Below are 27,108 nucleotides of genomic sequence, written 5' to 3' on the forward strand. Positions count from 1 at the left end.
TTTTTTTTTTTTTTTTTTTTTTTTTTTTTTTTTTTTTTTTTTTTTTTTTTTTTTTTTTTTTTTTTTTTAGAGACTGCAATTATTTCAAGGATCCTGGTTATGCTCGTGTTCACCTTTCTTGTCAATGGTAGACTGACAAATGCGAAAGACACGGCCATTAAGTTTGGACGATACTTGGAAATAACAGAAGACGCCGTTGTGCTTTGCGTGGAATGTCAAGAGCTTCGCAATAAAAGCTCATGAAGAATCCGTTGTCCCTCGGATTGACTTTTTCACCCGACATTGATTGGGGCTTGACAGATATACAAATCTCTCACTGTTCCTCACTCTCTATCTCTCTCTCTCTCTCACTTTCTATATATATATATATTTATATATAGTGCCATTTATATTTAAGCATCATAGCTTACTCGACGTACGAATGCAGCCCCAAAAATGATTTGTCATACATATTTGAAAAGATACAAACATAACTTTGGGTACCCTGTAATAAAGCTGGCATATGTCCAGCCCAATCTGGCCCTGTCAATTATTAGTGTCAATGCTAGAATAGTATCTATAACGCTATTTCCGTAATTAGCTTGCACGCTATGAAACACCTATTATCTTTGGGTTTCATAATTAACTGGAGATAAATATGAAAGTGTTAACGTATTAAATGTATCTTACACATCCTAAGATGCGTAAAGTTCGTCATCTGTTTTGATAGAAAATTGAAGCTTTTCGTTCTGCTTTTTTTTTTAATTTTTAAGAGAGACACGGAAATGCTCAAGTACCGCGGTACCTTCAAAGAGATATATTGCTTAACTCGATTCAAGAGTTGAGCAACAATATATATAGTGTACGTTAAAATGGATAGCATCATAAGATACGTATATTCACCGTAGACTCTAACCTAGTGTTGATACTTTCAAAGTCAGTTCCTATCTCAAGTGACCTATAAAACCCAAAAGCAAAATTCTAACTGGCAGTACAAGTAGTGTGGACATTGCGCCCAGCGCAAGGTGAATAGCAGTTGATGCGACAGACAAGGAGTGAAGTCCTTGGCCTCGATTATGAGAAAATTCAAACACGGCATAAGTTAGACAGTTACAGAGGTTACACGTAAGTAGCCATGGTACCGGTTGGAATGGGTGGTGTTTCCTCTGGTCTACCCTTTGGCCCGTATTGGCCAATGAAAGACCCGTCCTCCGTGAAACGACCTGTAACACAAGCACGTTTCCATGTGTTATGTCTGATAACAGCTAGTGACGAGTATAAATAAACTCCGTGAAAGAAAAATAAAAAGCATCATAAAGCGATAAAAACAAGCATCTCAACAGCACTTACCTTATACTAATGTTGCAAATGCTTGAGCGTTAGGTTCCTGTTTTCTTTGTCGACCGTATTGACCAATGAATGAGCCATCCTCGTTCATACCCTCTGTCGTATCGAAACAAACAAGCAACATAACAAAAAAGAAAGGGATAACTAAATATGAAAAATGAAAAAAATTGCGTGACCTTAAATCAAATTAAACGAGCTGCTACGTAAGAGATAATGAAAGTAATAGTGCAAATATTATTGTGATAAGAGAGTAAATAATATTCTGCCGATTGTAATGTATATCAACGAAGCGTCACAATTAAGATAAGATAAAGCACAATTAATTACAGCTTCGGTACTATGGGGTGATAAGGTTTGACTATGCTATGTAAAATAATAACCACACACAGCTCATCGCCACCTTTATGACTAATTGCGAAATCACGCAAAACGCATAACTGAATTTGAAGAAAACTCACCAGTATCACCTTCGCCGTACTCTGCCATAGAATCCGTATCGGATTCAGGATGTTTTCCATCCTGATGCGATGATGAAGCTAACGAGGCTCTGCCCCCAGCTGATTTGTTGTCCAGAGGTTGCGAATATTCATGGAAGCCACCCTCGTCGGGATAATCTCCCCGTCCAGCTGCCAATTCTCGCTCGTGCACCGCGTACTTTCCACCGCGGTTACGTTTTATCACGCACACGATTATCAGTACCAAAAGAAGGAATGCGATTGCCAACATCATACCTTAGAGAGTGAAGAATAATGAAATGTATTATTTTGCTAAATGATTTCGAGGAAGTATATTCCAAATCTTAATTCTGAGACTGACCTATGAACCATCCAGCAGTAGCAACATTTTCTTTTGGCTGAATTATGGGGCCTTCATTGCTAGTTTCTATTTCTTGTGGCAAACTTTCAGTCATGTACTCTCCGTCAACCGCGACAATAGACATGGTGTAGACTTCACCGCTTTGAAGTCCACGAATCTGAAGTGATGAATAAAACTTAGTGTTAATACCGATTATGAACGTAATTTATCTTTTAGCATAGATTCATCAGCATACATACCTCAATCGTATTGGAAATAAATTCAGGATTAGTTTTTAGGGTAATTGTCTCGCCCTTGATTTTGTATTTAACAAAGAAGTGGCTACCGGGATTACCTGTCTGCCTAGGTAGCCAAGTAATCCTAACACTTGAAAGACCATTCTCAGTCGGTATTCGCTCCCACGTAAACTGGGGCACATCTGGGGGTCGTGCAAGTTGTGTTTTTCGTTCGATAAAGTAGCTAGAAATAAAAAGTAAACAATATTATTGATTGATTCCTCTTCGAGGAAATCCGCTGTTGAGTGAACAAATTCATGCTTCGTATACTTACTCATTTCCTTCACCAGCTTTTGTCATTGCCCGAACATGAATACGGTAATTGGTATTAGGTTTCAGACCAGCTAGTTTAGCATTAGTTACGTCAGCTCTGACCTCGTGACTCTTCCTCTCCACTATAGGTAGAACCTCTGTCTTATCCACAACTTGATAATAAATTTTATATCCAGTAAGATTGCCATTAGGTTCCGCAGGTTTTGTCCATCTGATAGACAGTGCACTTGATCCCATTGGATCGGCTTCTAAACTCATAATTGTTCCCGGTGGTCCCTCCGGAGTATCAAAGCTAAGAGTTTCCGACGGTGGACCGTTGTATCTATGAAAACAATGTAAATTTGTACAATATGGTCAATGTAACAGCTCATTTATATAATTGCGCCAAAACATATGATCATAAATTGTATCGCTACAATGGATTACGTACCTACTGTTGTAAGCGCGTATCCTTACATAATTTTTACTGTAGGGTACAAATTTGTTAACAACCGCACGAGTTGCGTTACTGTTCTTTATGTTAGTCTCTCGCATACCCTCCTCGCCATCCCTGTCAGTCCACGTTTCTACCTTATATCCTTGCAAAAAACCGCGTACCGACTCTAAAGATACTGGCTTCCACGATAACACTGCCGTGTCACTTGAAGTTACTTCTACTAACGTGAAATCAGTCGGCGCTTCCAAAGGCACTGAAAGATTTTTAAGAATAACAGAAATTCATTTACGTGTCAATTCATCAGTGAATCAAGAATTATTAGAAAGAAGAAAAAAAAATTGTCCGCACATACCGTCTTCTCCAGAATAACCAGTGACTTCTTGAGCCGGAACACTTGACTCTCCCTTTTCATTAATCGCTACCACTTTTATTTTATATCTCTGAAAAGTCGGTTGATTGTTCAATTGAAGACGATGCACTCGCCAATCGTATATGTCCTCGTGATTCCATTTCTCGCCTGGGATGTCTTGTTTGTAGAAGACTCGGTACATGAATTTTGGTGCATTGTGCTCGATCTGCGGCATTACCGTCCAAGTGATAACAATATTGTCTGGACTAGTTCCATTGCCCATTACGTTATCCGGATTTTTGTGTGGACGACTCGGTTGCGTAGAGCACACGGCACTGTGTGGAGAAGGAAGAGACGCTCCTGTGTAATAAATCATTTTTCAGTATATCCTATAAACCTCAAAATGAAAATGATTAATTATAGGCTTTACCAATTTTATTCACAGCTAATACACGGAATGTATAATTAGCCCAAGGGGACATTGGCATTATATGAGTCTGTTCGATTGCAGGCACAAATTCTGTAGACTCTTCCCAGGTATCAGGTGTAAAGCTGGTATTGTATTGTATGATATATCGTGAAATTGGTGCTCTGTTGTCGCCCATTGGGGACCACCGGACTGATGCTTCATTGGAAGAACAGTTGACTTCAAGCAATATTGGAGCATTAGGTACATCCTGAACGGTCAATGTAGCTTGCGCCTTAGCTTCATCCAATTCGGTACGAGCAACGCAAGTGTAAGTACCGGAATCAAGTTCCGTAGTCTTAGTAATCATCAGTGAATCATCACTACTTCGTACGAATCTTGGTTCCGAATAAAAATCAATAGGTTCTCCATTGCTCAACCACTGGATATTTAATGTTAAACTCGAATCGGTCACAGCATTACACCTGACAAATTAAAACCAATACAATCATAAAAATCCATGCTTAATAAATAAACTATGTACATCTTTAATGAGGATATTAGGATAAATATAAGAAATTACAATACCTGAATGTTGCTGTAGAGCCAGCTTCCACTTCGTAGTCTTCCGGTTCATCCGTAATTCGCGTCCGTTCCTTAACTATTAGACTACCGGAGGCTTCCACTTCTCCAAATTTATTAGAGGCGTGACAAATGTAATTACCGGAATCGAGGAAGATAACGTTTTCGATCTCCAAGTCGCCTGATTCAAGTGTCTTGTAACGACCTCCGGTTAGAGCCTGTCCGTTTCTTATCCACTTCACTTCTGGTTTAGGTGCACCAAAGACACGACAAGTCAACCTAACAGTTTTCCCATCGACAGTAGCTTCCTCTGTAGGAGGCTGTGTAATTTCTGGTTCGAGAGCAAGTACGTTAACGTAAACATCCTTGTAAACGTATCCTAAAGAATTGGTAGCGTTGCAACCGTAATTTCCAGTATCCTTCTTCTGGAGTTTCTCGATAACAATGGAATTTTGCGAGACCTTTCTCCTACTGTTTGGTGGGGATTCAGCTATCGGTTTGCCATTATGGATCCATTTAATTTCCGGCTCAGGTACGCCGCTAGCTTCGCATCTGAACTCAACTGTCTCATCCTCAGCTGCGTTTATGACCTCCGGTTCAACGGTAAAGTATGGCACAGCCATTACTTGTAAATTAATTGAATAAGACTTGGCATCGCCGACGCCGTTCGACGCCTCGCACGTGTATGAGCCTTCGTCTTCAAAGTTCACATGCTTTATGATTAAGGACTTTCCATAGTTCCCTTGTGTTATTCTATCGCTTGATCTTAGTAGTTGGCCATTTTTGCTCCATACAGTTTGAGGAAGAGGCGTGCCACCGAAAATGCAATAAAGTTCCACTTTTTTTCCTCGCAAAGCTACTTCGTTCTTTCTGCTAACGTATTGCTTGACGGGTTCATGTTTATTCTGGTTGGCAGACGCACCCGTGGATATGACATTCAGCAAAACCTTATTTCCCAATTTGTATTCATTTCGAAATACGGAAGTGGCGGCGCAAGCATAATAGAAGTCATCAGATTTATCGCCCCTGGTGACATTACTGAACCATAAATTTCCTTCGGGATCCAGAGTCATTCTTGAATTATTTATAGATCTGATGCCACCAACAGTGTCCTGAATTAACCAGTAAACATTTGGTTTCGGCCATCCGTCTGGAGGCTGACAGGTCAGTTTAAACGGATCTCCTTCGTTGGCGTTTAGAGTAATTGGATTTTCATCCTTGAATGAATTCAATTCTGCTTTTCGGACAAAGACCGAATTGGATGTGGCTGTGCCCCACTCGTTCTCTGCGAAGCATTGATACTGGCCCAAGTCTTCGTCCCGTGGCTTCGATATGACCAGTGTACCTCTGCCGGGTTGCTGAGATATACGGTCGTCGTAAGCTGGCCATTCAAAATCTTTGCCATTTTTTATCCATCGATACCTAATTTCATAGTAACAAAATCCATGTGCATTACACACTATACAAAATAAAATATAAAAATTGCTATATGAAACGCAATCTATTCACTAGGATCATAATAAACACCTAAAATAAGATGTTACAGTCAGTAGCCCGTAATCAAAACTCGCCCCTAAAGTCACTAACAGAGTCGCTTTTAACTAAAAGTCACTAAGAAAAAACTTAAAATCGCGCTATTAGCACTAAAAGCAATTTCTGAATACGGGCTAGTATGTAGAAAAAAAGAGCACGCATTCTAATTTAAAAATAAGCATGAACACAGCGTTAAGGCAGTAGAGTGCTCTTATAATGTTTTTACTGATAACAAAATCTACTGATAAATTTATTATTTATAAATCAAATATTTTAAGAATACAGATCAATGATAACACACACAAAACTATGGCAAATTATTTTTTGCATCAAGTTAAACAAATGATAAAATATGAATAAACCATGGATGCTGGTATAAAAACAGAATAAAATAGGCAAAATGTAATGGTAATCCTATTTCTATGCTGGGAAGAAAAAACATGTGGTGGATGGCGTAGAGATGACCACTCCCTGCTTGCCATTGGTCACTTTACAACTAAGGTATCTTTATCAGTAGTGGTAATGTCATACTCCCTGAGGCTATGAGGTCATCCAAGTAATTAAGAGCAGTTACTCTGGCTTCACTATACTACAGTCTACTGTGAATCAAATGTCAACCAAAAGGAATTTTGTGAATGAAGTCTTTCCTTTCTGCAATATCCATGTCACAACTGAACTACAATGGTTTTGATGGAGACTAAATATATTTAAATATTAAGAAGAGACTTTCCCAATTAGACAGTCTGATTAATGAAAGACTCAGACAGATTAGTAAATATTTAGTGTCAATAGATAAGAAAGCAACAACCAAAAATGCGAATGAATTATGAAATGTTGCTGATGACAAATATAGAAGGACAAGAATAAATATCGTACTTTCCATTAGATAAATGACCATACCTGGGTGCTGGTTCACCTTCTGCTTCACATTCAATCAAAAATGGCTTGTCATTTTCATTGATTTTTGCTTGGGCTACTTGGAAAAGTTGTTCATCTGTTGGAGGTTGTTTTGATATCCGTGGTGGAGATTGAACTATCAAAAAATAAAATATATTGGTATCGTACACACACAAAATTTCGTAAATTGCTAAAGAAGCTATCCACTGCAAATGTACATGATTATTTTACATTCAAACTGTTTTTCAGATCATAGATACTAAAGTGACTCTAAGATGAAATACTAGATTGACTAATTTTATAATTTTTTGTTTTGCAATGCAAATGGTGGTGTATTATATCTAGCATTGAACAAGATGAGGTTTTTAATACAAAAATGATTTCTAACAGTGCACTAGTTTCATTTGTAGGAAGACTATTGATTTTCAGGATGATTATCAAGAAACATTAAATTTATATACATGACAAGATTTAATAAAAGCCAAGCCCTTTCACTGATACAATTTTTTTTGCTTATTATAGACATATACATAGTTAAATATTTCTTCCATGACATAATTAAAGATATCAAAGTCAATATGATATATCAAGTAAATTATTTATCAAGTAAATTAATAGGATCAAGTCATTCTCATGACTTCAGTTATGCAAATAAAATAATTTTTTTCAAGTAAAGCTGTAATCTTTAATAAAATTGTTTATGAGTTTGAAATTTTTTAAATATACATTTTTTTAATAGATAAAACCAATGTTCACTAATATATTATAAAAAGCAATATTAATTGCAGAAAATTATTTACATTATTTTATATTTAATATAAAACACACACAGCACTTATAAAAAGCGCTATAGACATAAAAGAATAGTGTTGTTTTTTTCATTAATCAAAATTGAATTGCATCAAGTATTAGAAATAATGGTAGTTGCTGTGATTGCTAAAGCCCAAAAATGAAAAGCTTTTATTACTTTCTACCAGCTTTACCACCTCCTATTATATCCGGGACATGAACTATAATGTAAAACATTAAATTATTATGAGTAAACCCCATGGACAATGATAAAATCGTTTGAGATTCATAGACAAATTATCATATATACTCACTCAATGCGGTTGCCTGGAGAGCGAGCAGCACGATCATAAACACCCTGCACCTCATGATCTTTCACTATTTTTCACTGTCTAAAATAAAAAAAACCGTGCAACATAAGTATTTGGATATCCTGTGGTTCCTCGACAAGAAGCTTAATAGCAGTCAATCAGAAGCTAGATATTTTTATCAAATTGACCGTAAGGATTCAAAGTGATAAAAACATTTTATGCACAGTATAATTTTCAAAAATCGCGGCGAATTGTTTTGGAATAACGGTTGCCCGTAGAGACGCATAAAATGGGCGTGCTCCCCAGCTGCAAAGGTAAGGACCGTCTCTAGGTTCGCTCTGATGATTATTTCACGTAATATAACATAGGACATAACTCGCACGCGAGAGGATCCATAAAGATGCTGTTTATTTGGTTGACATAGAAACGCAAAGAAATTTGCATTACAGATAATCGTTATGTGCCAGGTAATCGGATGATCTCACCGAACCCGTTGTCCTCTAGAATGACAACATCGTACGAAAATAGCGACTTTATCATAAGGAAATGTGTGGCGCATCAATAGGAAATAGAAGTAAGATTGATCGTAGGTCATCCGACTTTTCCTGTGGATGGCGATCGATCGTCATTGAGGAAACGTTCGTCACGGCATCAAAAAAAAGGATGAGACACACCAAGCTTGGCGAACGGGCACACCCGCTCTGCCGTGAAGCAACATTGATCGCTGACGCTGTCAGCCGCTATGAATTTTTCGAGGTTTTCCCTGGCTTCTGTTATCGCTCTAACACTTACGAATAATCTCTCTTTTTCAACCACTGATAACACACTTACCTATCTCAATTTCTAATCACTCGTTATCACAGTTCAACGCAATCATCACCAAGGCATCACCGAAAACCATTGACTCGCAACACACAGCGTATGTACCGTACGGTACCGTACTACTGTGAGTTGGTCTTGCATACGTACAGGCGCTTCAGAATTCCCCCACTCTGTACAATCAGTCCCCCACTCTTTCATCATCAAATACTTTTTCTACGCTGCGATGTTACTAAGCACAGACACTTCGCATTCAAATCACCCCATCTGCCACGGCAAGAGTTAAATCCAATTTACTTTCCGCCAATTTTAAAAGAAAATTAATGATTTTACGCAGAACAAACCCACGAAGAGGATCATCGTCACATTATAATGACCCACAGAACGAAGAAATATATTACAACGTTCCAATAAAAACGTTGAGAAATACCTGGACGCTTTTTTAATGATAGCTGATCGAATGGATGCTAGAAGTTACCTTTCTTGTTTTTCTAAAAGATTAATTTCTTTGTAAGTTATCGATCAATCTTTTGTACATTATTTTGCAATATTTGAATTTTATAAAAGAGTCAGATTATTATATGCTTGGAAAGTACAGAGGTTTTGTTTCTATAGACTTGTATAGGTGATGTATTCCGGTTTTTACTTTCGTTAAATTCTCTAGTTAGGAATTGCTGTAGAAATGCGTACGTGCGTTTACTGCAACGAAAATGTCACTTGAAACAAGAACCGTTTGGCACAGACTCAGAAAAACTTAAGGGAATTTGGCTCGGGTCTCATTGTTGCAGATTTAGAATCAGACTTGGGGTAATGGCGAAATGAGGTTCATTCTTGGCTGCATATAGATATCAGGTCAATGACTTCACCCACCTGACGGAGGCTACGAGTTCCCAGTCACCTTTTATCCGTGCACTCTACGTACTTCGAACTTCCGGTTTCGATAGGAAACCTTAAAACATCACTCAATATATCATGCGGTTTAAAATAATGTATACTCTGTGCACGAGTTCGATGAGTTTTTTTGAGAGATTGAAAACAATGAAGTCTCTAGCAAAACATTCGTGTCACTGCATAAAATGTTTGAAACAAAGTATACATTCGCATGGTTTCATACTAAATACCTTTTATGTTTCTATTTCATCATCTGTTTACGTTATTTTATGAAAACCCACATGTCATTTGGTTAGGACTGCGTTGTTTGCAAACCGTCAAAACATCATACCGAACTCATGGGCTGACTGTAGTGTCGAACGAGCATTCCATTTGATAGCTTATGTAATTATATATAAAAAAACACTTTTGGGAAGTGTGAATAAAAATAACTAGGATTATTTTATTACGAAACAGAGTAGCTATGCTAAATTTAAAGTTTTAATATTAAAGCTTATACAGTGTCAGGTTAGTTTATTATTTGTCATACAAGATGAAATTGCAATATCAATTTCATTCACCTGACAACATTAGTCTGAGCCATTTTTTACGTATCTTTAATAAATTCTAAGTTGTCAATAATATAATACAGCAAACGAACCTATAATATTGTAATTGTCTAGAAGTAACACTTATATACACAATTTAGATCTTACAGTATTTGATACTGTTCTGGTTCCACTTCATTGATATGACGTAGGAAGAATGTTACTTTGACTTGTTCCACATGACGACACAGTTTCATAGCAGAACTTGTACGTAGTTTCATGTGTTGAGTGAGTGAGGGTAAATTTAGTAAAAGAAATGCAAGTCCGTCTATCTCCTACAACAATAAGTACAATATGACATTATAATGGTATACATATAATAATACGATAGTGAAAAACTGGTATTATACAATAGCAAGTTTCTGATATAATACCTCTTGCTTCACGCGATAAGCAATATCCTTGCAGTCTGTAGTTTTTCGAAGATATCTAAATACATCATCGACGCTCCAAAATAAAGGATTAGAATCCAGTTTCCTTGTTTTAGGACGTCTCTGTTTTTTCTGCATCCTAACGTATTCAGCGTCCGCTTCCGAGCAGTCGGATTCGATGCTCGTATCCCATTCTCGTTCTCTCTTCCCCGGTCGAGGATTTGTACCGTTCTGAACGCACTTGATAGTTTGAGGCTTACTAGTTAAACTATTGGGGCTGCCCATATTGCTGTCTTTACTTTTTCTGTCATTGAACGAACTCCTTGAATCTTCTGAGACATTACTCGAGGGTACTTCAATTTTTAACTCTTCCGATTTCTCAGGCTTCCCGAGACCTTTTTGTATCATTATATCAATTTCTGATAAGGGTGGTCTGTCATCTGTAGCATCCTCCATCGCTTCCGCTGCTTGTTTTGTCAATTCCAATGACATAAATGGCATTTCCTCTTCTCGTTCTACTTCCTCCTCTGGTGTGTCTTTATCACGATTGGCCCATCTGCCTCGTCTTCTCTTACGACGACCACCCCATGGTTTTGGCTTTTGTACCATGATACTGGTATACCCTTTGGGCTTTCCACGACGTCCAGTTCCCATAGATGCAGCTAGAGTTAAAAGCAAACAACATTAGTTTATGATTTTTTACTGAGCATTGAAAATCTTTTAAGATCAAGATTACTTACTAAACTTTGTTTTTGATGTCTTGTGACACTTGTCGGGGCACTCATTTTCTGGAACGTATAGAGGTCCAAATAGATTTGGACAAACCATTAATTTTTTACATATATTTTTACAAAACCCAGCCACCATATCGCCTGATGTAACAACAGCCACGCTTGCTCTGTAGGTATTATTTTTATGCTTTGCTTTGAGAACTTCTAGGTGATATCCAGGATCTGGCTTTGAATCACACTGAAGCACTTTTAAAATTCGAGCACTTCTATAACCGACTGATACTATCATCGATAAAACTTCTTTCATGACTAAGATTACAGGTCCTGGCCCAACTGCTTTAGGAAGTGTTGCTAATTTTCCTTTAGATATCATAGGACCAGTGAAACAACGATAATTAAAATAAATCTTTGGACACCATAGTGATGAACGTGGTTCCGATATCGGTATATCTAAGACACTTTTCTTTTGCATCTCTTTTGTTGATGTTTGTAATTTTTTACATAGTTCCACGTGATTCTTTGGCGGCTTTAGAGGATAATGATTTGATTCGCACCAGCCAACAGGGAATATTTGCAAAGAATGCATGTAGACAATGTGCTCAGGTTTCGAATCGTCGTAATTATCCATTTTTAACCATAAAAGATTGTCTATGATTTTTGTAATGTGCGTGGCGCATATTATATTCTCATTTTCTGGATCCACAGCTTCCAATCTCATACCGATCTCATAACCAGCATCGACTGCACTCTCACATTCAGGAAATAAATTTTCTTTTGCTGCAGTAGAATTTGTTTTTGCCAGATAATCGTTCCAATCAAATTCATCGGATTCGCATACCCAATTCTGTGGAGGTGTAATTCTGGAAGGAAATTTATTACCATTTAATATTCTATTTGACAGATGCAACACGAGTAAGGAAATAAAGATATTACTTTTTTTCATTTTATTATACTTGACTTACTTGATATCATGTTTTTTGGCCCAACCAATAGGAAAAATGTAGGGATGTTCTGCTGTACAAAGCCATGTATTTTTTGGAGAATTGCTTGATGCGCGATTGTCATTACTATTCGTATTTGTACCCATTTTATATACGTCAATTTCGACAAGAAAATATACATCATCAAAAACTTTTATAACAGTCGCGGGATATATTGTTGTCCGGTCTCCAGGAGACACTGCTTCCATTTTCATGCCAACTTCAAATTTATGACGAGGATGAATGACGCTATTGTTAAATAAATTTTCGGGCGTTTCGTGATTCTTTGGACTCGACTCTGTCAATTCTTTCCATTCCTCATAAGTATGCATTTCAAGTATAGAACTTGGCGGTTCAAGAAACCATTTTGAGTCTGACTTTGTTGCAAAACCGTACGGATGTAAATACTCTGCTGTACAAAATACCCAAAAATCTTTTACTGTCGAACCTGGAGTGTCATAACGTAATAAAAGGCGTCCTCCAATATTCTCCATTATCTGAAAGATTATTTATCGTTACGGATAAGAGAATCACAAATGAAATTCTGCTATTTATGCAGAAAATAGCTACTACCGTTGCGACCCATAATTTATACGGATGTCTTGAATCACTGACTTCAACTTTCATTCCCTGTTTAATCCTGTCTGTCATACTGAGTCCATCCTGCAAAATGAAAATATATAAAATTTTCTGTTCAAAATTAGCGATGTTCTACTTTTTATAGAACAGTAATTTATTCAGAATTTACTAACTCCGGACAGCATTTCTGGGGGTACTGATTTTGCAGTCATTAGAAATTCAGGTAATTTTTCCAAGCATCCTGGAGATCTTTCATGGATAGCAGCAGGTGGTTCTAGTTTTTTATCATTTTTGACACACCATCCAAGTTCGTGAGCTGCCTCTTTCGTAAGATTAAACCAGAACTCTAATGATCTATCGTCTCCTCCAAAGTAGCGTAATCTCAATAATGGACCACATGCCATAACGATAGATGCAACCCAAAAGGACACATCTTGATTCAAATTTTTCTCAGTCGGTACTTCAAGAGACATTCCTATTTCAATTCCACTTTGAAGTGTTAACTCAACATGTGGAAACATAATTTGAGGAACTTCGACACTTTCAGTTGCGTCAAGGTAGTCTTGCCAAACAAATCCATTGTCTAAGATCAGATAAACACAATTTGTAATTATATCAAGTTTTTAATAATCCAAATTTAACATATTCTCCAAATATTAACATATGTTGCGTTAAGCCCATTATTTGATTAATTTATAAATTTGAATAAATTTAATTATACAGACATTTCGAATGAAATATACAATAAATAATTCTAGTAACAAAATAGAAATGAGAAATATTAAAATTATAAAATCAAATAAACCATTTGTTATAATTATATATAATTATAAAATATCAATTCTCACATACATGTTGTACCATGCAAAATAGATATAATACATCATTTAAAAAATAGTCATTTCTAAATGATTGACATAATTAAAATTTTCCTAATCAATTAAGGTGACGCCATAACACGCTTTATAGCGCTTTCCAAGTTTGCTTCAAGAACTTCTTCAACGTATAGTGATATCCCTAGAAAACTCTACAAAGCTTTTTCTAATAAACGTAAGGTTACCAAATAATGCAACTCGCTAATCAATTTGATGATGCATAACATGAATATAATAAAGCGACATTAATATTCTCTGAAAACTTTACGAAATCTAAAAAGATAATCGATAATCTTACCTCCGTCCGATATTTTCTCTTGCGTTCGATTAACGCTCTGTTCCATGACTTTCCAATATTACAAACGCTTGTTCATAAGATATTTAAATCAATTTCCAAGTTTTATTTACTTGCCCCTAGCGTGACTTCATTCCGTGCCTTTTTACAAAGTCTTTCCATAGAGTTTATTATAAATTTAAAAAATTACCATTCACAATCGTAACACTCTCTGCTAAACTGGTCCGTTATACGTTTCTCTACTCACTCATTTGCTATCTCTTTTCTGGGCTACGCTCGGCGCATTCGTTCCGGCGTCTAGTCGTAACTTCAATATCGTTTTGAACCGTTTACAATTTATCTTACGAGTGTTCAGGTTATTTATACCTTGATAACATTTCCCTTCTCAACCCCAATGTATAGTAAGATACTTAAAACGAAAGATGTTTACCCACTTATTTTTTATATTAACATTTTCAATTTGTTCTTTCCAAAAGTGAACGAAATCGTCAATGTTCTCGACGCTGTACAAATTGTAATGTTGCCATATTTTATCAGTACACTATACTTGCTATAAACTATTAATTAATACTGTAATATGTATTTTTAGAGTGACTGGTGGGTATCTATACATTTGCTCATTGAAAACAATTTTTGCACGTTATTTTTGATCAGCTGTACCTATATACGGTAAGAATATTTGGCTTGTTGAAAATCGATGATTTTTTAAGAAGTTCTATTAATACGTGAATGCATTTTGCATTTTGTGGCTTTTTTCACTTCTGCTACAAATTTAATACTGGTTTTTAAAATTACCCAACACGTCATTATTGCACTTTATGTATTAATAAATTCTTTAAAGATCATTAATAGTATTTACGCTGATTAAAGTGATATTCGTATAAGTAATGATTTCTGCCTCAATGGCGATTGACTAGTAATTATTTTAAATACAGATGTGGCATTTTATATATATATATATATATATCACTTTCAATAAGCTACTCTATGCGCACGTTTTATAATTATGTATTGATTTAACTAAACCGGTGAATGCAAAGGATTTATTACTCGTGAAATATTTAGTGACAGTGATAGAGGAACTCAGTGTAGTGTATTCGGATGTAAATCTTGGAAACTATCGTGGCATTTTTATGGTTTTTTGAAAGCAACTCGTAATAGAAAATCAGCAGGTTTAATTAAAATGGCGAGGCAACAGAGGGCCGCATTCAGTATGATCAATATTTATTCCAATGCCAAAGGAAACTTGGTGCAGTGTTTATTATAATTATATTATCTCTTATGCGCAATTGACGCTTACTAAAGTAATTACTGCAAGTAATCTTTCAACTGACTGAATTCTTATATAATTTGAATGAATGTATGTTACTATAAATTTATTAGCAGCTCAGAAAGAACAAACAGTTGTCAGCTCTGAATGAGCATTCGTATCCGACGCTTATATGTGTACAGTCGGTAAAAATTGTAGGTTATGTACAAAGTTTCAAAAATCTTTGAAATTAATTTTATATTATAATAACTTATGATAATTGTATTTATTAAAGGTACAGCATGTTAGCACTCATTCACGGATGTAGAATGAACGTTCTTCTACGTCGATTAACTGTACGGAATCTTTTTGTTTGTAATGACCTGTTTATATTTCAATTGTTAAATCACAAGATAAAGGATAAAACTTTTGTTAATAAATTATTCAGTACTTCATTGGAACTTACAATTGCTAATCCAATAGTTAACAAATATTTAGATTATATTATGAATGAATATAAAAAGGGAAAACATAATAGTGTTCTGGAAAATATTGATCTTCGAGTTGCATCTCATCTCTTGGAGAGCAGACAGTTGATCATTGAAAATATTGAGGCTTTGAATGAGATGAGTAAGTATTGAGAACGAACATTTGATATTTTTTTATAGACAATTCATTATTGTAGTTTATCAATATAAATTTTGCATTTTTAGTCAAACAGGACCCTGAGATGAAGAAACTTGCGGATGAAGAACAATCAACATACAAGGCGCAATTATTAGAATTAGATAACAAACTGCTAGATGTAATTTTACTAAATTTAGGAAAACAAGGTTATAATGACATAGTGCTTGAAATAACAGCTGGAGTAGGGGGTCAAGAAGCAATGTTATTTGCAGCAGAACTTTTTGATATGTATTTGGGTTATATATATTATTTAGGGTTCACTCATTCTATAGCAGAGCAAGATATATCAAGTACAGGTGGTATTCGTCATGCAAGTATTTTAATATCAGGAGAGGCAGCATTTGACAAATTAAAGTATGAAGGTGGAGTTCACAGAGTACAAAGAATTCCATATACTGAGAAATCTGGACGTGTACACACTAGTACTGTGTCTGTAGCAGTTTTACCACAGGTTAGCGAAATTGAGGTTGCATTGGATGAAAAAGATTTAAAAATAGAAACAAAACGAGCATCAGGAGCAGGTGGTCAACACGTTAATACAACAGATTCTGCTGTGAGGATATTACATATACCAACTGGAATAGCAGTGGAATGTCAGTCGGATAGATCACAACTAAAAAATAAAGAAACAGCATTGACACGATTACGAACAAAAATCTATGAGAAACAATTGAACGAGCAAATGGCATCCACTAGCGAAATGAGAAGAAGACAAATGGGTCTTGGAAATAGAAATGAGAAAATTCGAACATACAATTACAATCAAGATCGCATAACTGATCATAGAATATCAAATGGTACTCTTCATAATTTGAAAGGATTTCTGCAAGGTGGAGAAGCTCTAGAAGATTTGCAAATGAGATTGCAGGATGACTTGCAGAAAAATATTTTACTGGAAGCTATAAAAGATGTAGAAAGAAGTTCAAAATAAAAGTGGTTTTCATGGATCTCTAGTCTCATAATACGATTAATTATATTATTCTACACCTTTTCGTAACAGATCGAGAGTGTTATAAACTTTATAAAATCATTCGTAAATCTAGTTTTACATGTTCACTGCCCTTAAAAATTGGGCCATAAGTAGTGACGTATTTTAACGAACAGCAATTTCTTATTCATATACGAATCGTCGAGTGACGCGTACGAGCCAATTACGGCACGGAGTTGAATTATTTATTTGACAAACATACAACAAGAATTTATTTAACCGCGTGTCCAAAGGCACACAATTGTTTTTTTTTGTTATTATATATATGTATGTATGTACCTGCGTGTATAATATGTATATTGTATATTACAATAATTTACAAAATTAATTTTAATAATTTCTATAAATATTAAACGACATACCTTTAGTCGATTAATGTATAAAGCGTGAGTATGAACGTAGCATTTACAAACATACGTAAGTATATGTACTTCTCTTTCGATTAATCCTTCTATAAAAACTATCTATCTACCTAAAAACTTTTCTGCGAATTGTAGCGGTTGGTTGGCGTAACGAAGAATACCCTGTAGAAACTGTCGAGCTATATTATCAGTTTGCTCGAAGTAAGAGAAAAAGGATTCCTCGTAATCATTTCGCCAGACGCATTTTCACCAAGTCCAACAGAATTGATACCGGGATATTAAAAATAAAATTTCACAATCATATGTCGTCCTACCTGGGTCCAAATATCATAAAACAAAGATTATGCCCAGCGGAAGATCATTCTATACTCGGAATGGCCGACGTCTAAAAAAGATTTTGAAGTTTCAACTACTGAACGTCAACGCTTCGCTTAACGGTTGTAAAGGACTCTCTTGGGCACGTGGCACAACTCTTACGGAATATATACACCTCGGCGCCACGACGGCAAGCACCATATGGATAAGTAGTCTTCGAGAAAAGCAGTGCATATACTGAACGCAACTCGTATTGCATTTTGGGCAGTACAAATTTTGGACTAATTTGACATCGGCTCTCAGGATCAGCCTTTGCATGCTTTGCTTCATTTAAATGTTTAGGTACATGACACGAGATGGTTCAGTAACGATTGAACCTGGTCAGCGCGCAAAGCAATAAAAGCAAGAATAAGTTCGGGCTGAAAGTCGACGCAAAACCGCAGAGGTCCTTGATATCGCTCTCCTTTGTATGATTTCGGATACAGGATGCTGGTCTTTTTCTCGCCAAACTATGCAGAGCTTTGTAACAAGCCAAGGTGTAATTGCTGTATAATACTTCTTCAGGAACAACACTCAATATCGGTTCATCCGTATCAGGACACGAGACATCTACGACGAGGAGGATCATATTGGTGAAGTGTACAGGCTGCACGACGTATGGTCTCTCACACGATTTATCGGAGTCAATGTCCACGTCGTATTCTTTGGAGGAAGCATTCCGTAGTAGGTACAGATATACCTATTCAAAGATGACAGTTATGAATTTGAAGAAGGATCTAAAGATCAATTACGATTGTTACCTCCTGGTCACAAGGCTGAGGTCTCGTACGATTAATTTGAACAAGTTGAATAATTTTGGTATCTTTGTTCTCTGTAGGACCTTCCACGTAACTCTTCTGATCGTCCAAGCCTTCCTCATTCTCTTCATTTGCATCTACGTAATCCGAAGTCCATAATCCAGCTTTAGCCCAGGCCCAAGCGACTTGACTGAACAACCAAGCAGCTGCTTTCTGGATGCTTCTCCAAGGCTTTGAATCAGGACTATTATTATATTACTGACTCTCAGCGTAATAATAAACATCTTCCAATCTTCATAAAACTTACCGTGAGTAGTACGTTACCATGATTAAGGGTAGGAATGTAGTCGAAGCAAACAGCTTGATAATCGAATATCCTGATCTTACTGTAGATACCATTATCTACCAAGCTGTTCATTATTGGACCCCGTACTTCACCAAGGAATTTTCCAGCATCGGCAGGATTATTAGCAGCTATGATATACCCATTGTTGTCCATCAGATAACACGCTATGGAATCATCTTTGCATGTCTTCTGACAGTTAACAGGACTGTCGCAGTTGTATGTAATATTATGGAACAAGCCTTGCAATGCCGAATGTTGAAATTGGAAGCCCACGACTGCTGCTGGAGCTTTGGCTTTGCCAGTACCTGTATCAGGACGTGTCACGAGTATAGCGGAGTACATTTGTTTCTCGTTATCACGATAGAAGTATGTTCAAGTGACTCACCGACAAATATCGCACGACTGGCTGTGACCAGGGTTGTATTATCATCATCACGTTTGTCAAATGGCACAGAGAACACAAAGCTGTCTGGATGTACATAATACTGTTCAACAGCACGCTTGTACCACACTTCATCTATGGCTCTGGGATACAGCTTACTGAAGTGATCATCCGCTGGAACACCATCATCCCTAGGGAAGTCCTGCCATCGCGTTAGACCGCTGCGTGTCGCCACGAAGGCTAATGTGAATCCAAACCGTTGCGTGAATTCTTTCCTATAACGAAATGTCATTCAGATACGGAAGTAATGTAGACGACGACGTATTGCGCCTGTGGAATGTTCAGGAATTTATACAATTGAAACAAGATTAATTTCTGCATTGTGCTTGATTCACGGAACAGGATACTGAGAAAGTTATAAAAACAGCCGGCAAATTGTAGCCAGATCATAGGTCTTATTTTGACTAAGACTAGCTTGAAATATTCGTGCCAAATTCAAGCTCATATATGTTCTCTCGACACCCTTACGCGCACTGTTCTTCTTCGCCCTGAAAAGATCCGCCTCGGGACGACGACGTGGTTTGTTAATGCTTTACTTTGCTTTAAGACTACAACCACGCAAGACAAGTGCTGAGGATGGACAGTATAAACACATAGAAATAGAAAGATAGAAAGTGGCTATGGTGTGAAGAGTGAAAGACAGTTGATAGTTGATAGTCAAGAGAAACCAGAAATTATGAGAATAAGGCAGATATGAATACAGTATAAAGACTGATGGAGACAAAGAGAGAGAGAGAGAGAGAGAGAGAGAGAGAGAGAGAGAGAGAGAGAGAGAGAGAGAGAGAGAGAGAGAGAGAGCGAGACAGAACAAAAGAGCAATAGTCAAAGTGACAAATTTAATAAATGTAAAAGAATGATTAAGACAATGAAAAAACATAATAAGAAGAAACGGCTGAGATAATTATTTCTAAATATGTTAAGGTGCGATGTGATGGCGTTACCTGGGCAGGAGGTTCACCAGCCTAGCAAAAGGTCTGCATGGCGCCAAAGTGGTAAGTATTAGTAAAAGCAACAGGTGCATCGTCTATTCGTTAAGTGTGCGCCAAAGTAAAAAGGAAGAGTCAACAAATAAACTATCAGTATGCGCTTCACTAGAACGTAAACAAAAAGACATGGTCATTCGTCCTAGATGAAGTGACTGTGCGTAAGTGAGCGCGAGGAACGGATACACGTGTCAGGATCCGGCAGATAAATATATCTGAATAAAAAATCTTAATAATTACATATATATTGATAGTACGGAAAAATCGTGACACGTGTAATCGGTTGACGCACTTGACCAGATGAGAAATTCTGTGTCGGATGCTTGGACGATACACACATTCGGTTGCCAAATATTTGGAGTTTAGCTCACCCCATATCCTCGCGGGTGGTGTTGGTGTTCGCAAACCACTCGGTTACCTTTGCATCGAAAACCAAACTCTGAAGGAGATTACGGTCGCAGTAATACGAGATCCTGTCTGCTTTATTTGGATTGGCTGAAAGGAGAATTGATCGATATATAATACATATATACGAGAAGAAGAAAAATAATCATATAAAGTCTTTGGACCAGTGAAAAATAATTTAACAAAGACATGTTCCTTAGATTCCTGAATAATGATAACAATAATTCTTGTTACACTAACAGGATCGCTTACGGTGGGCCGCACCGTGACCAGAATTCGAAGCAGTACGTTCCGGTGGTGGGGATCGTTGCTTCGAATCATTCCATTTCCAACCCGGCTGGCGGATGCGCTCCAAAAAGTGTAGGAGCTGCTTTTCCGAGGTATTGAATATGTGTTCAGCCTCATAGTGATATCTAGATTGAAAATTAAAAAATAAATGTATTCTAGATTGCTGCTCTTCCTGTCATCGTTAGTCGCTGGTTATGCAAGGACACTTACATGCAGTACATCCAGTCGGGATGCACCCGCCAGTTACCACCTGCGAAGTAGTCTGTCACATCTTTGCCTACGACAGTTGAGTTCGTTCGAATATGCGATAAACTAATGTCTAGAAATTTGCGAACAATGACGAATACCCGTTTAGATTACATTGATCGAAGCTGCCGATTAATAGGCAATGCGAAAACAGTCCGTAAATACAGAGTAACTTAAAGCTTCATTAAATGGTATAATATTAGCTATTAAGTTGTCATCGTCATTGTGTCGCAAAGATATAGTCATCGAATTGCTGAACGTACCGCTAACGTAAGATCTGTGTATTTCCTCGGAGGCATGTACACGGTAACTTCCGGCATGATCATATTCGGGCAGACTGACCACCACTGTAAATGGTGTATTCTCAATGCCCATATAATCGTATTTCCTTCTTACTCTACCGACACGTTTCTGCAATAAATACCACAATATTAGTAATAATGCGGATTTGATATTGTTGAAATTCTGGAGATAGTTTTTTATTACCATATCGTCGTAATGGTACTTTGTATGGAGAGTAGCGCTGCCGTTTGCTTGGTTGATTACGTCTTTGCGAAGCTGAAACAAAATGCAGAATAATAATTAGAATTATTTTTCTGACTCTTTATCAATTCGTACTGACCTCAAGTATTCCTTCTTCGAATTCGCGAGGACCGTTGTCCTGGTCCATTAGTTCAACCTCCGCCATATCAACACTGTTGTATGATGGTTTTAAAATTTCCTGAAACTAATTTAAGTTCCAATTAGTAGTAATATATTTATGAGAGACAATGAGATTGTAATTTCAATTTATCCTTGGTCGAGAAAATACCAAGGAAATTCTCTTTGTCTCTTTTCTGTGTCGTTAAAGAATTACTTACCACTGGTCTGAGGTCGGGATGTATTAAAATATAACCGTTATTGGTAACTATAAAGGCATAACCATTTACTCCCAACTGTAATAGCAATTAATGACACGTGATAGCAAGTATATATCAGATATTAAAAGATGAGATAAAAAATTATTTAAATTATGTAAATATTATACGTACCATATGCGGCATCATGAGCTTTTGTATTTCCTGTATTGGTACATCCGTGCCAGCCACTCCGAGGAGATCCGCGATTCTAGTCTGAAAAAATAGTCAATTAGTATGGCGCATACGAATCGAAACGAATTAAACGAATATTTATGTCAAGTCACATAACCAGAAGCGTTTCTACCTTCCCCAACAACGCTATTTAATGAATAAACTAAAACACACTTCTAGTGTAAAATAATAATAGTTATTGTATCAGTTGACTGTTCAACTAGCTCACTACGATTTAATAACGATATTGGCGCAGGCTGAATCCTAATAATTAATCAAATCACAATGATTATATTAGCAGTCAGTACCGATCGTACTTCTAGCCTAGATTAGAATACCAAAAAATGTTTATCTTTTGTAATGTCAAGCACGTAAGACTATAATGAAAAATATATATATATTTTTTTTTCATTCAAATCCGTACGGTCGGTAAAGACGGTATTTATTAATTCACTACTCGACTAATTAATCTAGCAGTCAAGAAATTCGTAATATCAGTCGTTCCGACTTCACTGTAACTTCGTCTACGCAATAAAGTATACGAGGAGTTTCGCCGTTCGCAATCCAACAGAGGCGAGCAGGACCTTCTACTCGTCGAGAGGGCACAGGGCACAGGGTGACTAAAGTTCCTAAACCTACCTAATTTTTAAACTAATATTAATACTAATCTCAGATCAAAGTAAGATACCAGAGAGATGAATATGTAGACCTAAAAAGTAACGAAAGAGATTGGTAATCAACGACCGTGATACACGGGCCATAACTTTCGACCCCTTGCCAGTGAAGAAACGTCAAAATCTCACTGTGAAAACAATAATGATATCTGAATCAGCTGTTACATGGGTTTTAATATAACTTAACAAAGAAAAGTTTATCTGGAAAATAGTTGTTATTTGGTTAAGGGGTCGAGAGTTAAGATGGCGACAAAAGGTAGAAGGAGACTGAAGTATAAAAGGTGTTAGGTAGGGTTTCTATGCATTGAAACAACGTTGCGTTTTTTGTTGCTGCCAACCTCTCTTGTCTCTGTAACCCAGTAGGCTTCGTTCACCAGGACCTGCTCTGTGATGTTCTGTGGACAAAGAGGTCCTTAAAACCAGTACTCATCGTCTAATCATATGTTTTAGTAGCATATAGCGTACAAATTTATTATTATGCGATGATTCGAATTTAAAAAAAAATATCTTTTAACTATCTAGATTATATTTGTAGCACTACTCTTTCTCTCTCTCTCTCCCGTTGGCGTGAATTCTCCTCTCCCGTGTATATGCTAAAAGCCCTTAAAGGAAACTTCCTTAACAAATTTTAAGGATGCGTCTGATCGATCGTGATCATCGATAAGCATGAAATTAATGACTTCAATGAAGATTCGTTATGCTCTAATGAGATTATCCTGCAAAGAGCTGATGAATACTGTCTTGGTTATGATTATAATGAAGTGAGATAAATGAATGAAAAGTCGCAAAATCTTGCCTAGTTACCGTGCAGATTCCTGTAAAATTTGATGTATCTTTTTTAATCCCAATAAACAACACTTCGAATGTGCTCTCTCAGGAACATTCAATTCTTTATCCTCTCTATAACCTACAAAATTCTTTATCTCTCTCTTTCTTGTAAATCTCAACAATGATAATCATTCTTACCGCGTTTTTTCTTCTGTCGAATACCGGCATGCTGACAGATGTCATCAGCTTATATTCCTGAAGATCACCATACCGATTGTTTATCCTCTTCTGCTTCTGAACAAATCTACGATCTTTCTCTTGCTTAGAAAACAAGGGTCTGGGATCCTTTCGAAAACTTTGAAAACGCTCTTTTTGCTCTTTGCATTCTTTTTGCTCCCAACGCCAATCCGTCATTTTAGGATCAGTTATGTCGGCATAAATCGGTGTCCAAATTCTTGGATGATCTGTTTGACCTAACACAAGGGGTCTGGCCATTACAGGCACGTAATTCAGCACCTGTCAAGTGAAATATGATTAATAATGATTTTTCCACCTGTCAAGTCAAATATGACTAATAATGATTTCTACCTGTTCTCGAACTTCTGCTGGAGTCGATAGGTGGACGTAGTAACCCCTATTGGCGCAAGCCATCCAATTAACTTCTCGTACGTCGGCGACTTCTCTGCCAATCAGATACGTGAACACTCTTACTGGCATATCAGCTTTCTCAGGGTGCTCTGGATTGTCCTGCCAGTTATATTCTTTAAAGATTTCTTTATAATTTTCAGGAACACCGTCAGTGATGAGCATTATTGCCTGATTACACCTGGCACCTTCCTTCACAGTACGGTACACCTCCAATATCTCAAAAGCTTTTATGAGAACCGCCGAGAAATTAGCTATTTTATCAGTTTGCATATTGGTAATAGCATTCTTAAGCTCTCTGACGTTAGCTAGATTTGCTTGTACGAGAGATTCGTTAAAACATGGTACCACCTATATAGGTAATGTCATTAGTTGATATGTATTCTAATTACTTGTCTGTTTGATAATTAATGTAATTTGAATAAAACGTACCACGTTCATGACATCAGAGAACGTGATGACATTGACAAAATCATTGTTTCCCAAAGTGTCCAAAATATTATTCACTACGTGTCTGGCGATTTGTTTTCGCAATCCAGTCATGCTTCCTGAATTGTCCACCAGGATAAGAACGTCTTTAGGACTGGTTGCTGCTTCAATGTACCAGCTTCTTGTTCTACAGTCAAAGAGGTCAACGCGTGAAGGATCCATTGGCCACCTTATAGCAGGATATTGTCTCATGAATCCTGTGGCGCTGCCGAAATATTGCCAGGACAATGATGGATCTTGTTCGTAATTATGAATGAACGTTTTATCGAGTTCCTCGGACCATTTGATAGCCCGTAGAACATTATCAGCTCTGTCGTAGACATTTGTCGGTACGTGAACGGCAGACATGCTTTGATTGACATATCCACCGAAATGTTCACTGTACGTTAGGTCTATTGTATTATTTTTCGTATTCACGTAATTGTATTTTTCCAGAGACTCATTTCCCATTGCCGAAAGTGCTGACGTCTCTGCGACATCCATAATACGCTAATGGACAAGAATCAGAAGTTCACTTGAGATGTTTTGGACAATTTTCACATCGTCAAGATTTTGAATACCGGAAGACGTACGTTTATAGCGGATATTTTCAACTCCATCATAGCTTTGATATCCTTAGCGATGTCTTTGACAAGGGTGTTTCCGTCTTGTGGCTTCACTTCGGCGAGCTTGTAACTTTCGTGAAATTTCTCGACGTTCGTCACGTATTTTCCCAATTGGGACAGCTCGAATCCAAGTTTGTTCGCCCATGTTTTTACCCTGTAAAATAAAATGTCTCAGATGCTACATTACACTGATGAATTACATATTATTCAATAATGAATCTTTTCAAATCTTTCCAATACGCTATTCGTATTCGACTGATTATGCGTGCTAAATAAGAGAAGAAATAAATGAAACGGACGTGTCGATAAATTGTTTACAGAAAGAGGCCTAAATACGATTTGAAGTTTGACTATGTTACGGCAGATGATCACAAGTCAAATATATTTTAAGAATCAATTCCCGTAGATGATCGCACGAAACATTGAGTTTAATAATAATATTTTATAATCTCAGAAAATTAATCTATAGTTATTCGCAATTTATTTTTTATTATAAACTTAACATTCATCCTGAATACTGGCCCTGGAATCCGTTGAGAAGTTAATAGACAATGGTGATGTGGTATAAAAGATTTTTACATAATCTCAAGTAAAATAGGTCTTCTCTATATACGATGACCAGCAGCAGTAACGACTGTTGTTGGTAAATTCCAGCAAGAAATTTATACAGCATTGTCAAGATATTTTATGTTTACTATATTAAAATTTTTGCCTCATTCCAGAGGGTGTCAATCATCACACACAAACAATCAGGACTGTTCGATTCTCTATAAAGAAATTGCAACCCCTCAAACAGCAGATTTATTCCAGTTGACGTGAACTTACGTGCTAAAGGATATACCATCTTCTCGTCCGTGTATCTCCGTAAGGATGAGAAAGACGATCGCTGGTAGGAAACAGACCTTCATAACGCGCGAAACGAGTAACTCTGGCTGGCTTACAGCTGTTTATACACCGGAATAGTAAACAAAACTGAACAGAAGAGAAGCAGCGAGCTTTCCGCCTAACATTAACGGCGCCGTACTGTGCGGCGTGGCCTCCCTAGTCTATTTTATCGATCTTTGGCGCATACGAGCTTGCGCGCAAGTGGTCGCAATACTGATAGTGCAATGCTTCCAAAGTATCATGTGCTTTAGGTCACAATATGCTGCTGATGACCTTCTAATTGAATATATATCCACAGTAAATATTACAAATGTATATCTATTTGCGAAATTAATCGAGATAACAATATCTATGTGGAATTCAGTTACATAAAGATTGGAGACGTCACGACAACTGTACGTATTAAAGAGATACCACTATTGTAACAAATACCAGCTTATTCGAAATTTTGATTACTTTTTGACAGGCACATATTATCCTGTGCGTGGAAAGTTTCTAAAAAATTGACTGTTCCGTTTCTGAGATATACGCAGTGAACGCCACGTGCATTGCACAATACATATATCGTATCTCCTTTAACATGAGTATACCGTTTAGATTGTAGTTCAACAATTATTTTTTATCTAAACAATGTTATACTGATTAGAAATCAGTAATTTTGTAAATACGACAATTTGTCTTATGGCGAAAGAATAGAGATCTCTTTTTTCTTCAAAAAGGATTTATGTGGATTACCAATATTC

At 36.9% G+C, this 27,108-nt stretch overlaps 4 protein-coding genes and 1 long non-coding RNA gene across 13 annotated transcripts; 2 read left to right on the forward strand and 3 right to left on the reverse strand.

Moving 5' to 3' along the window:
- Positions 1–351: 351 nt before the first annotated feature.
- On the reverse strand, positions 352–8,972 carry LOC107263972 (neuroglian). 4 transcript variants are annotated; one of them, XM_015731737.2, is made up of 14 exons: positions 8,825–8,972; positions 7,997–8,074; positions 7,880–7,903; positions 6,897–7,029; positions 4,470–5,885; positions 3,906–4,366; positions 3,479–3,835; positions 3,121–3,379; positions 2,692–3,012; positions 2,382–2,601; positions 2,143–2,299; positions 1,785–2,057; positions 1,330–1,422; positions 352–1,202 (listed from the first exon to the last, which is right to left on the reverse strand). In XM_015731737.2, the coding sequence occupies exons 2-13, from the start codon at positions 8,049–8,051 to the stop codon at positions 1,331–1,333; spliced, it is 3,768 nt and encodes a 1,255-aa protein (XP_015587223.1). In that variant the 5' UTR covers positions 8,052–8,074; positions 8,825–8,972; the 3' UTR covers positions 352–1,202; position 1,330. The 4 variants fall into 4 exon arrangements, with proteins under 4 accessions (XP_015587223.1, XP_015587237.1, XP_015587212.1 ...); XM_015731751.2 differs by lacking the exon at positions 7,880–7,903; XM_015731726.2 differs by lacking the exon at positions 1,330–1,422.
- Positions 8,973–10,181: 1,209 nt separating this feature from the next.
- On the reverse strand, positions 10,182–15,000 carry LOC107264286 (scm-like with four MBT domains protein 1). Its single transcript, XM_015732392.2, has 7 exons — positions 14,125–15,000; positions 13,125–13,534; positions 12,946–13,035; positions 12,355–12,869; positions 11,402–12,252; positions 10,665–11,323; positions 10,182–10,565 (listed from the first exon to the last, which is right to left on the reverse strand). Exons 1-7 carry the CDS (start codon positions 14,168–14,170, stop codon positions 10,395–10,397), a joined length of 2,742 nt encoding a protein of 913 aa, XP_015587878.1. The 5' UTR covers positions 14,171–15,000; the 3' UTR covers positions 10,182–10,394.
- Positions 15,001–15,206: 206 nt separating this feature from the next.
- LOC107264292 (peptide chain release factor 1-like, mitochondrial) lies at positions 15,207–17,004 on the forward strand. Of its 2 annotated transcripts, XM_015732414.2 has the most exons (3): positions 15,207–15,585; positions 15,666–16,000; positions 16,084–17,004. In XM_015732414.2, exons 2-3 carry the CDS (start codon positions 15,673–15,675, stop codon positions 16,986–16,988), a joined length of 1,233 nt encoding a protein of 410 aa, XP_015587900.1. In that variant the 5' UTR covers positions 15,207–15,585; positions 15,666–15,672; the 3' UTR covers positions 16,989–17,004. The 2 variants fall into 2 exon arrangements, with proteins under 2 accessions (XP_015587900.1, XP_024937761.1); XM_025081993.1 differs by having other exon boundaries at positions 15,209–16,000.
- A 2-nt stretch (positions 17,005–17,006) lies between these two features.
- On the reverse strand, positions 17,007–26,725 carry LOC107264255 (voltage-dependent calcium channel subunit alpha-2/delta-3). Of its 5 annotated transcripts, none has more exons than XM_015732327.2 (19): positions 26,306–26,725; positions 25,448–25,634; positions 24,819–25,364; positions 24,330–24,737; positions 23,940–24,257; positions 23,312–23,368; positions 22,261–22,341; positions 22,090–22,164; positions 21,852–21,956; positions 21,716–21,787; positions 21,493–21,640; positions 21,194–21,233; positions 20,936–21,108; positions 20,662–20,785; positions 20,249–20,281; positions 19,251–19,522; positions 18,827–19,170; positions 18,523–18,750; positions 17,007–18,461 (listed from the first exon to the last, which is right to left on the reverse strand). In XM_015732327.2, exons 1-19 carry the CDS (start codon positions 26,386–26,388, stop codon positions 18,084–18,086), a joined length of 3,672 nt encoding a protein of 1,223 aa, XP_015587813.1. In that variant the 5' UTR covers positions 26,389–26,725; the 3' UTR covers positions 17,007–18,083. The 5 variants fall into 5 exon arrangements, with proteins under 5 accessions (XP_015587813.1, XP_015587803.1, XP_015587828.1 ...); XM_015732317.2 differs by having other exon boundaries at positions 21,194–21,260; XM_015732342.2 differs by lacking the exon at positions 23,312–23,368 and having other exon boundaries at positions 21,194–21,260.
- On the forward strand, positions 24,560–26,472 carry LOC107264320. The gene is made up of 4 exons (XR_001536913.2): positions 24,560–24,745; positions 24,951–25,204; positions 25,311–25,443; positions 26,203–26,472. It is a non-coding gene; the product is annotated as an uncharacterized LOC107264320 (long non-coding RNA).
- Positions 26,726–27,108: the final 383 nt, after the last annotated feature.

Source organism: Cephus cinctus, unplaced genomic scaffold (genome assembly GCF_000341935.2).
Source record: "Cephus cinctus unplaced genomic scaffold, Ccin1 Ccin1_scaffold0013, whole genome shotgun sequence".
Lineage (NCBI taxonomy): Eukaryota > Metazoa > Arthropoda > Insecta > Hymenoptera > Cephidae > Cephus > Cephus cinctus.